We start from the raw sequence: 12,303 nt of genomic DNA, 5'->3' as shown, positions 1-12,303 counted from the left end.
GGGACCTTACCATTTGAATAGAGAAGAAAGTAGATTTCTGCACAAAGCGAAGCAGTTTGTAGAGATCCTAAGTCTGCAACTGAACAGGTTTTAATCTGCTTATGACGAGTTCATGATCCACTGTGGGACCACCTCTAACATGCCCATTCCCTCTTTTTGTAGAGCGCATGACGGAAACCCTTCGTGTGGGCATGTCCTCAGTTGTTACTGCCCAAATGTTTCTGACCTTCAGAGTGTTGCTGATGAGAATTTCTCCCCAGCATCTCACTTCACTCTGGCCTATCATGGTGACTGAGCTGGTAAGAGAAGAAAATTTTGTCAGTTTGCTCTGCCACACTGTGATTATATTCAAAACTGAGAGACATAATTGTGGTTGATTCTGAAAGAAGTAGCAAAAGTAGGTATTTGCCACAAAATAACCACTCTCTTTATGCTATATTAATTTAGTTTGGACTAATGTTCAAGAAAAATTGCAGAGAAAAACTCTTGGACCTATCACAGAACCTGCTTAAAAAATACATTTCAAACTCTAATTGAAAGTTGCTTTACTTTAAGTTTCACCTGTCGAGTTGATTACTGTCCATGCAATGCTGATTTATTACATAGTATCAGTACTGAAATTTATTGGGAATCAACAATGTTGCTGTTTCATTTGGGATAAATGCATTATTTTAAACTGTGGGTAAAAATGCACAAAAGCTGAAAGCATTATTTATAATTGGCAAAATTCCATGTGTAACAAACTGATCTAATTTAACAATGAGCATCATTAAAATGTGCTTGGTTTGCTGAATCAGATACTGTTTGATGAATCAGATACTGTTTGATTTTAATTCTGCCTAGTGTGAGCCAACCTCAGGTGTGCAATATGTAACAGAGGGACGGTTTGATTGACAAACCAGGTTATGTATTGAGAATGTTTTTTAGAGTGAATGGAATAGTACTTAACAAGAATTTCTGTACCATTAATTGTTTCCCCAGCCATAGGCAAAGCTGCACAATATTTTCCCCGTAATGTTAATGATCTCTTGGAGAATGATTACAGCAATGTGTGCCTGCTGTTTCTCTCATTTTTAATAAAGTTTGTTTAAAAAAAAGTTCTCATCAGTTTTTTTTCTCCTGAGGAAATAAAGCTATTATAAAATCATTAGAGCCATACAGCACAGAACCAGACCCTTCTGTCCAACTAGTCTATGCCAACCATGTTCCCAAACTGAACTTAGGCCAAATACAGGAAAATGGGACATGTCCCTCCAAACCTTGCCTATTGCACTTATCCAAAAGTATTTTAAATATTGCAATTATACCTGCGTCCACCACTATCTCTGGCAGTTGAATCCACACGCAAACCAGTCTCTATATAAAAAAAGAAGTTGACCCTCATGTCTTCCTACAATCATTTTCCTCTCGCCTTTTTACTGTGCCCCATAGGGAAAAGATCCTTGCAATTCACCTTATCACTACCTCCCATAATTTGTATAAACCAGTATAAAGTCACCTCTCAAATTCGTATGCTCCAGTGGAAAAGTCCCACTTATTTTCATAACTCAAATCCTCCTATTGCTGTAGAAGAAGGCCAAAGCAGTAATATAGCTGCAGCAGAGATCCCTTTCCAGTTCGCTTCCCCAAGCAACATATGCCCCTCCTTTCTCTTGAATTGGACTAGTCCTGTTGCTCTGGCTTGATTCAAGCCAACTGAAATAAAATATACTCTCTACAAAACCATCTACTTTTCCATTGATCTGCATCATTTTTTAGTATTATGCGATTTGAAAGTTGCCTATTGTAAAACTACCTTTTATAAAGGATAGAAAGGAATGCACCATTCTGTGGTTAAAAATACCAATGCCAATCATCTTGTGTTCTTTAGGTTCAGGTGTTCATGCAGCTGGAAGAGGATTTAATCAGAATTCTATCAAAGTAAGTTTCTTGGTTGGACTTTTATTTTACAGAAAAAGGATAACCAGAAAACCTGAGATCAAGAAATTTAAATTTAATTTAAATTTGTCACTGAGAACAAATGTTTTTTTTATTGCTCAATGAGTAAATACCTGTTTTTATTTATTATCCAATGTGCTGAAGAAACTCAGCAGATATGGCAGTATCTGTGGAGGGATAAAAGAGTAAATGCTTAGCTTTCTTCAGGCTATACAGATGGAAAAAGTTCAAGATTCATGCTGCTTTGGTGCTTAATTAGCTTGGTTGGGGCAGATAATTTATCCAACAAATGGTGATGATTTTTAGGCTCCTGTAGTGGTAGTACCCCTATCTCTGAGCCAGGAGGCACAGGTTCAAATCCCACCTACTCCTGAAGTATGTAATAGCTGGACAGATTAATTTAGAAAATTGTAATGAGCCAGGATGCAAGCTCTCTTAATGTAATCTTAGTAATGTAAATAATCCAGTAACTGGTACGGTATAGTGGTAGTCCCCCTACCTCTGGTCTGGAAAAAGAGTTCAAGTTCAATCCCACCTGCCCTGAAGATGTATCACAACCTGTCTGAACAAATTGATTTTGTCTGACTATCCAATCACTTTGTTTGATCCCTGCAGACAATTAAAGAAGGTTTGAGTCTTTAATTGTGGTCCATACTGTGTTCACTGTCCTCGTTTGAGGTTCTAAAATTAGCATCAGGGCCTAGCATTTGGAGATCGGCAAATCCATCCAGGTTCCCCTTCCTGATAGATGGTCAACTTCCCAACCACAGGTTTAAAAGTACTTACTTTAATATAATGCTGAAATGCAAGGACCAAAGTTGAGAACAGCTGTCAAACAGATTCGAAACAGATTGGGTGGAGCCTAGAACAGAGTGACAGCACAAGACTGTTTGACGAGTTTCAAATTCAGCATAGGATGTAGACAAGTATGTTTGTTAGGACAAGAAAGTTGAGTTCAGTTGAGTAATGATTCTGGTACAAATGGAATAGAATAAGATCTGAAATGTATCGGTAAGAAGGGAGTTAAGCTGGAAGTGAACTATATCTAGGGTGTTTTTGTTTCACTTCACTGTGCGTATGTGTGTAAAACCTGTTAAGAATTGTATAATTATATAAAGAGAGTTCTTGGCAAAACAGTTGAGCTTCTTTTACGGAACTTAAACAGTGAAGAATACAAATGCTCATCTGAATCTTTGAGATGGTGATGACAAGAGTATGTTCCACAATTTGGTCCAATCTTCAAAGTGAAAATCGAGCCATTAATGAAAGAGATGATTTGATTGCTATTTACTTCATGAAGCTTCATGAAGAAACTGGTGTTTTTGAATTAAAAATAATATTTTATGATCTTATTGAAGGAGTTGGAGATTGCACTCTTATAATCCTGTAGAGACCATTTCTTCTCTTAAAAGAGAATTTATTTACCGGTAACCAACTCAAAGATTCATGTGTAGAGGTCTCATGTTTTAAAACTTGGCTGTCACAAAGACATTAAAATCGCCAGAAGCTAAACATCAGTTTAGCGGGCAAATGATCACTAGTTCCCAGAAAAGGTCCTTGCCCCATCAATCAATGAACGCAAAAGAAAACTATATGCTAATTGATGCAATATTTTCAGCAGGTGGGTAACCATCTAGATTGAAGTTCAAATCCCTCCCAGCGTTTCACAAGCTCCCGTTACGCTGTCACATCATGGTGATTGCTCCAGTGTTCTTTTGACTTGCACTTTCGCTTGATCTTATGATCCTGTTCGAAACGACTGCCAGCTCTAATGTACACTTTGGTGATTCCTTGGATTTTGGACCTCCAGAAGTCCAATCTGTTTTGTTGTCATCTTTCAGAATAGTGAACCAACTGCCACAACCTGCTCTTTCTTGCTTTATACACCCACCTCACGTGCTCATTTGCAATTGGTCTCATGCTGTTGTCTCCAGATGTTAAACCTGATACTTGACTTTGAAGAAGTCATTTCCTGCATCTCCTGTTTTCCTGGTAACTGTATCATTTGGTTTGTTACTGGGCCGAATTGTTATCAAGTAACATGGACCCGTCTCTGAGCATCCCCTTTCTCATCAAATTGATCCATTTTACTTTCAATTAAAAGAGACCAGTTTAAAATGTAACAATTGTAAAACATCCAACATATAACAATGGAATTAGAGTATCAGAGGTTGAAAGAATTTATGGAGCGTGTTCTAAAATGCATTAAAATGTGTTTTTTTTTTGCATTTGAGGGGGTCACTGACTGACTAGAACCACATTTATTGCCCATCCCTAATTGTCCAGAGGGCATTTTAAGAGCCAACCACATTATTGAGAGTCTGGAATCACATATAGGCCAGTTTCCTTCCTCAAATGACATGAGTGAACCAGATGGGTTTTTCCAACATGCAACAATGGATTTGTGGTCATCATTAGACACCTGATTCTAGATTTTTATTTTCCCCAGTGAATTCAAATTCCACTATCCGCCATGGTAGGATTTGAACCTGGGTTGCCAGGACATGACTGGGGTCTCTGGATTAATTGTCCAGTAATTATACCACCAGGCCATTGCCTCCCCATCTCTAGACTCGAGTGAGATATCCAAAGATCTTATCAGATGGAAATAATTAGAGTAGTGATTGAACCAAGATTGCAACACGAAATACAAATGCTTGTCATGATGGCAATGACTCAGCCAAATTGTGATCAGTTCTTCGAAACCTGTGATGGCCTAGTCTCACCATCACAATATCTTCAGTCAGATGTTTTTTATCTTTAACCTTGTTTTTTTTTTGCCGGTTTGTATCTTTATTCACTAGAGAAGAAAGTGAGGTCTGCAGATGCTGGAGATCAGAGCTGAAAATGTGTTGCTGGAGAAGCGCAGCAGGTCAGGCAGCATCCAGGGAACAGGAGAATCGACGTTTCGGGCATAAGCCCTTCTTGCTTCTCCAGCAACACATTTTCAGCTCTTTATTCACTAGTCCAGTAGTTATAGTTTAACTTGGAAAAAGTGTTCAGGATGGTATAGTCGATCAGGCAGAAATAAAAATGAGGTTTGAAACTTCGCATGTCAACCAAAATAACGCAGCTATTTTAACAATGGAAGGGTAAGAAGAATGAGAATTGCAGGTGGGCTCAGGAAACATGCTAAAACTCATGCTTAACGTGAAATAATAAAAAGCTGGTATGACTCATGTGATTTGTTGCAGTATTGGATCAGAGCTTGAAGGATGCAGATTCAATCTCAAAAGTGGGAACAAAAATGCAAAATATTAATTTAATTAGTGAGTGCAAGTTTATGTGTATGCTTCATAGATTCTCTCCAGTGTGGCAGCAGACCGTTTGGCCCATCAAATCCACACCCACCCTCTGAAGAGCATACCACCCAATCATGGTATCCCTGCATTTCCCACAGCTGATCCAGCTAGCCTGCACATCCCAGGCAATTTAATGCAGCCAATCCACCTAACCGGCACATCCTTAGACAGTGAGAGGAAACCGGAGCACCTGGAGAAATCACACTGGAGAAATCACACTCAACCCAGAAAGTTGCCCTAGGTGGAATTGAACCTGGGTCCCTGGTGCTGTGAGGCAGTAGAACTAACCACTGAGCCAACATGCCACCTAAATCAACTGCTTGCTGATTGTCAAATCAAATCTACACTGTTCAAAATAGCAAAAACTCACTATTAGTTTCCACCCTAACCAAAAGAGAAATCATTCCTGATGTTGAACATTGAAGTCAGAGATTGCTGGTGTTATGGGGGGGGGTTTGTGCTGCTTTTCAGATGTTCCGAGTGTCGATGAGCCGAGGATCAGACTAATAGCTGAGAGCTGGTCAGCACTTACTAACAAGTTGTTTGCATAATGGTAACTATTGTAAAGTATCGGAAGCTGGATGGTACTCTTAGACAGTTAACTTAGTAAGGAGTACACTGTTCCTGGTGAGAAAATACCATGCAATTTGGAGGAAATTGTTTTATGTTAACCTTCAGGAATATAACTCTACATTCAGTGATGGTGGAATTGATACCTCTCTCTTTTTTCAGCAAAGCAGGTCAAAAATCTCAAGTTAATAATGGAAATGAATTCCTGTTGTTAGAAATGGAACAGAATGACCTCGACATGTATTTTTCCGCTTGTAAATTTCTGGATACAGCACTCTGTTTTCCACAAGAAGCAATGCCTTTATTTCAAATGTAAGTCTGCTTATGACGTGTGAGATGCTGCTTTTTATTTTAAGAACTCTTTGGTACTATGAAAAATGAGTTTTATTTTGCTTATGTACATTTATTTCCTTAATACTCCAGAGATATCTTGTGGGTCAAACACCACAAATTAGAATGTCTAGATCAGTATAGTAAACTCCCTGGTTTCTGTCACACACTGGAAATGCAGCCAGTTACATGAATGAACACCATGGGGAATAGGTGATGCTGGTTACATGAGTAAGCACTGTGGGAAATGGATGGTGCTGGCTACATGAGTGAGCATCATTAGTTGTGGCCAGCATTGGTCATAAATACCATCAGCGAGGTCTGATCAAAAGGAGAGAGTGATGCCAACAAAACGCTAGGTTGCCAAATTGAGAGAACTTACAGTGGAATTCTTACGCAACTGATAGATAATGGAGACTTTACTTGAGTATTCCCACGTAGGAAAAGGGAAATCTTAATGGTGTATCTGGCAATTATTAGTGAATCTCCCTTGCCCGAAGCTAACTTACCTGATGAGTGAATCCATGAATTCTGAAACAAGCGCCAAGAATGCTGGCGAAACTCAGCAGGTGTGGCAGCATCTGTGGTGACAGAGTGAGAGTTAATACTTTGAGTATGATATGATTCTTCAGAAATCTGAATCTTAATGTTGACTCCCTCCTGGAATACAGTTCCAAGGATGCTCATATCCCTTTGACAACTCATCCAAGTGGCCGCTGTGCATGTGCAAGCCTTGGCAGTGAGTACCAGGAGGTGATTCAACTGCAAGCCTGATCCTGACCTTTTAATCCAACACCAAATCTGAACATTCAATACCTCATGACTATATCTGATGACTAAATTGTTTGCTGTCAGTGAGCATTTATTTGAGTCCTTTGCTAATGCAGAGGTTTTTTACTGCTACCCTGAATGTCCTCAAATAAGTGTAACTCCAGATCAGACTTAACATTTATCTGAGGTGTCCCTGGTTGGTGGCTTTCCTTCCCCACCACCAACCCCCCGCCCTTTTCAAAGAAAAAGTTCCTTGTACCGTTTAACAAAAAAAGTGTGTGGGGTATTGTTTTACCCATAGCACACACGGAAGTTTCACTGGACAAAAATATGTTTGGGTTAGTGGTCACTGCATGAGTAAACTATAATTTGAGGACTGCTACACACTCTTTGGTATAAACCATGGTTGAAGGTGAGTGCATACACCTTGAAACATATGTTTACAGTGAATATTGATGTCCACTTGAAAGGCCACATTGGGCTTCAGCATCTAATAATGGGATGATCCCTCTGACAGTCCAATTTTAAAGCAGTGCTGAGGGAGCACTGTAAACCTGGATTATGGGCTTTCATTTATATGGGAGACTTGAACCCATAGCTTGCTGGCTTAGAGTTAAGAGTTTTAACACCTAGTTACAGCTGACAACTGGGGGAGTTCCCTCTTGCCAATCTATCTTCACAGGTGGGATTGCAGTATTCTCCTAGCCTTCTGTTCAGGACACAGCACAGTTAGTATTAAAAATAAAACTAAATTTTTATGAAGTGATGTGTTTGAGGACACTAACTCCATTTTTTTTGCCCAAACCTAATGTAGAAATTCTGTGACTATTCAATTGAGTTTTGTAACAGGCTTGAGAGACCACATGGCCGAGTCCTGCTAGTTCTTTTGTGTTTGCATTTGATTTCATCTTCGCTGCCACATTGTCCAACTGCTATTGCACTCTGGGATTTGATTTCCAAGCAGGAGGTAGTTAGAATATTGGAGCAAGAACCAACTTGGTCTGGTTGTAGTTCAACATGTTTCTGCAGTATTATTATTGTTCATGTTTTCACTGGATATTTTATATACTTCTGCTGTGATGATGCTGAAAACCTCCTGTGATATTTTTAGGTACAGGTGGGCCTTTGTTCCAGAGGTGAATGCTGCTGATTGCAGCCCACAAATGGAAGTTGTGGAAATGTTCCAAGCTTATAAACCATATGCAGTACGAATTCTGGATATTCTGCAGCAAACAAATGGGGTAAATGTTATTCCTTTCACAACTTGGTAAACGTCTGATTTTGTTTTTACCCTCCTCAGGAGGCAAACCTTCAATTTCCTTTTGGTTCCTTGGATTGAGCTATGTCTGCATTTGTTCCATCCTGTCTCACGCATTGAAGGCAGAGATTACTATCTGAATATGTCTCAGTCATATCGCTAATTTTTAAATAACAAAAAAGGAAAACCTTTTGTTTTAGTTACTAAGGTGTAATAACTAAGTTGGAGGCTATTTCGAATTAGTCACCTTGGTTAGGGTGTTGGTCAAACATTTGTATTAATTTGAAAGTCTTGCAAATTTAGTCAGTTTTAGTCTGGCTTTGGTGACACCAATTTGTTTTCCCACACAAATTCTTACTTTCACGGAAGTGCTTAAAGTTGTCAATGTTTAACTTGACTTCTTTGCAGATTTTGGATAGCTACTATTATCTTTTATTTCTTCAACTGGCTTAAATTTGTTACTGCATGTTCTGTAGTGAAAGATGTTTAGGGACGACTGGTATGTCAAACTAGTGATTTAAGGAGACTATAAATATCCTTAACTTTTTCACACAGTGATCGTACTTCATATAATATGCATCTGTGTGTAATTACAGAAAACACAGGTGCTGGAGGGGATTAGAACAGGCACAGAATTCTGAAATTTCTGAAATGGTTGGCTCAGTTGGGGCTGTCTGGAGGTGGACCTGAAATGCATAGCAATGAGAATGAGATTTGATTTGATTTGATTTATTTATTGTAACATATCCCAAGATACAGTGAAAATTTTTGTTTTGCGTGCTATCCAGACAAATCATACCTTAGATAAGTACAAAGCCACATGACGCCAGATTATTGTCCAGCAGGTTTATTTTAAATCAGAAGTTTTCAGAACATAGCCCCTTCTTCAGGCCATTTCACTTGACAAAGGAGCTACACTCTGAAAGCTTGTGATTTCAAATAAATCTGTTGGGCTGTAACTTGGTGTCATGTGACTTCTGGCTTTGTCCATTGCAGTCCAACACTGGCACCTCCACATCATTTCATAAGCACATTAGTGTATGAGAGCAAACTGCGAAACATAGTGTCACAGCTACAGAGAAAGATCAACTCTAATGTATAAGAGCTTTGTTCATTAGTTTGAATACAGCAGGGAAGAAGCTGTTCTTGAACTTGTTGGTACATGTTTTCAAACTTTTGTATCTTCTGCCCAGTGGAAGAGAGTGTAACCAGGCTGGGAAGGGTCTTTGATGATGGCTGCATTTACGGGTACTAGGAAATATAGAATGTGTCAGTGGAAGGAAGATGGTTTTCATGGTGGACTGAGCTGCATTCACAACTCTAATTTTTTGCAATCTTGGGCAGAGCAGTTGCCATACCATGCTGTGATACTGCTGGATAGGATGTTTTCAATGGCGCATCTGCAAAAGTTGATAAGTGTCATTGTAAAGTTACGTAGGATCTCAATCTCGCTAGGTTACATTGCCTGAAAATTGCTTTCATGTTTATGCTTATGTGCAGAAGATGATGTATGCTGTGAGAAAGTGTTTTTGTTTTCTTATTTAATGCAGGAAATTTACTGCGCAGAAGAAATAAATTCCAGTGACGTATACGAATTTCCCCTCTTGACTCAACAATCTGTGTCCAGCATCCACACACTTGCGCATTTCTTCAGAATACTGAGTTGCATCTTTAAGACTCAACCAAATGGATCCCTTGAAGAACTAAATACACTAAGTCTTCACAGGTCAGCTTCCATGATAGAACCAACCAACAGTAATGCTGTTTTACAACGAATAGAAGAAAATATTGCGCGTGACTTTTTGGAAATGGGAATGGAACATTGAACTCAATGGAATGTATCTTAATTATGACAGTAAAACCTGGGTTACTGAACTAATTTATTATTGAGGATACATACGAGAGGTTTTGTCTTTCTTGTGTCTTAACGGTTTTGGAAGAGCAGAGATCCCAACACAGTGAAACAGTGTTGGAACGAGTGAAATTAAGGAACTCTATTGTTAGTATTGTCATTTTTGAGTGGTTTGCTTGTGGTGAAGGGCAGAATTACTTTCTATTTGCTAAGAATCAACTTGTAACGGTTCACCTCTTGGATCCAAATCAAACCTTTAAACATGCTGTGCCTATTGGAAGAAGCCTCATCTGTATACTATGAAATACAATGAGTATAATTCAGGGGCAACGTGAGCATCTCTCATCCAGAATGGCAGTGACCTTGTACTGTCTCTTCTCTGTTATGGGTTTTTTGTCAGTAAAATGGGGTACCTATAAAGTATTGGTACTGTTTATTCAATACTAATTAACTGATTAATTATTTTGGTTATCAACTTCACTGTGTATGTGTATGTATATAAACTGTATAAATATCTATTTTCAAATGGTGCACTCTCTTTCTATCTAAATTACTCTAAAACTACTCTTTTTTTTTTACATTACTAAATGGGCACAACAGACAAATAACCATGTGTGAGTTAACCTAATGAGAATGTAAACTTTAAAGTAAAAGGGAATGCTCATATTGCTTTAACTGGATTGGTCTTTGTGTTTACAGCCTTATTTTCAATCTGCAAACTTAATACTGTGAATGTACATGCCAAGAATGACCTGGTCACTAAATAAAATGCAGAATCCTGATATTACAGAATGCCCTTGATACCAGTGTTGTGTGTACTTGGAGATCATTTAATTACCTATGTACTGCTGTTGTCAGCCTTATTTTAATGCATTGAATGTTTTACACACACTTGTTTGGAAAAACCTTTCTAATCTGTCTATTTATAAAATGTTACTTGTTATGATCTCAACAGAAAACAAACAATTTAAAGAAATTTGAACTTCCAAGTTAATTGCTAAAAGGACAATGTTTCACATTTTCACTGGAGAAAATACTTTACAGACATACTTTAAACTGTCCTTAAAGTGGTTACTCAGTTCTCTCAGGATCAGCCTGAAATGTTTCACATCTCGGAGGGTTTGCTTCTGTTCATTTCCTTTCTCAGCTCAGCACGTTGTAATCCCAAAGCTATCTTTTATGTTATAAGCATTATTGGATCTGTGTCTCTCTCTTGCAAGCTAGGCAAACCTTCCAAGCTCATTTGACACTCTAATTTGGTCTTTTCAATATAAGCACATGCTTCTACCATGTTCCTGTACGGTGAACCCCAGAAGCTTCGAACCTCTCTCTCTCTCTCCTTGGACTCTGATAAACTAATTCTCCTTTCTATGATAGTCATCCTTAGGAAAATCTGTGACTTGAAGCTCCCTTCACGATGGTAATGTGAATTACATGGATCTTGTATCCAGATAGAAATAACGATTATGTATTCTTGAGTGTTGAACTCTCCTTTAATACTGGACCCACACAGACAGTTCAAAGCACAACTGTTGACATTCTGACCTTCTCAACCCTTTTGATACTTGGAGACTCTATCCACTAGTATCCCTTTAGGTAAGTAGGTTGATGCTTTATTTTAAAGAAAAGTGGGCTGTTGCCTAGAAACAAGGAGACAGAAGCAGAGACAGCTTTCTTCTAGAAAAAGAGAACCATTCCAAACATTACGTGTGTTTAGGTTTTACAGATAGAAGTGGTCATTCAGAAAAAAAAACTTATGAGCAGTTCAACAATCTCTGGAATAGTCAGGACAGGACCGAAGGAATCTTGAGTAGCTTAATGTTAGTACGAAATTCTGTAGGAACAAAAGGCTGTAGAAAAACAATTTATGATCTCTGGATCTTAAGATGGCTGTCTGTAGATCCAATTTAGGCATACCATGACAACATACACATGGGAGAATTGAAAATGTACCCTGAGCTTCCCCTCCTTTTCAATAAAACACAAACATGAGACATTTTAAGGTTTTTGCAACTATCTGAACCCCCAAGTTTGCCAGTGCATCATCTTAAGTCATAAGTACCAAAGTAGTTGCAAATTGAATTCTTGAGGTTTTAGTCATGTTTTATTGATACAGTAAGGGAGGGAACTAATGATCAAACAGTCCCTATTCATCACTGTAGATACCTGGTATCACAATTTACAGATATTTCCTTAAAGTTGCCCATGACCAATATATTTGTGACTATGTATGTTTCTTAGCTTTGGAGTTTATCCATTTTAGACAGTAAGCTGTACGATCA

General features: G+C 38.5%; 1 protein-coding gene across 6 annotated transcripts in view; it reads left to right on the top strand.

The window, feature by feature from the left end:
• Window positions 1–10,813, top strand: part of dop1b (DOP1 leucine zipper like protein B) — a 139,550-nt gene extending 128,737 nt beyond the window's left edge. For all 6 annotated transcript variants that reach the window (XM_043701243.1, XM_043701245.1, XM_043701238.1 and 3 more), the window contains 5 exons: window positions 163–299; window positions 1,871–1,920; window positions 5,973–6,122; window positions 8,023–8,152; window positions 9,720–10,813. In XM_043701243.1, the coding sequence (XP_043557178.1) occupies window positions 163–299; window positions 1,871–1,920; window positions 5,973–6,122; window positions 8,023–8,152; window positions 9,720–9,995 (743 nt within the window). In that variant the 3' untranslated portion in view covers window positions 9,996–10,813. The remainder of the gene's footprint in view (window positions 1–162; window positions 300–1,870; window positions 1,921–5,972; window positions 6,123–8,022; window positions 8,153–9,719) is intronic.
• The last annotated feature ends 1,490 nt before the right edge of the window (window positions 10,814–12,303 follow it).

The sequence above is a fragment of the Chiloscyllium plagiosum genome, chromosome 12 (genome assembly GCF_004010195.1).
Source record: "Chiloscyllium plagiosum isolate BGI_BamShark_2017 chromosome 12, ASM401019v2, whole genome shotgun sequence".
Lineage (NCBI taxonomy): Eukaryota > Metazoa > Chordata > Chondrichthyes > Orectolobiformes > Hemiscylliidae > Chiloscyllium > Chiloscyllium plagiosum.
This window is presented reverse-complemented; position numbering and strand designations above follow the sequence as displayed.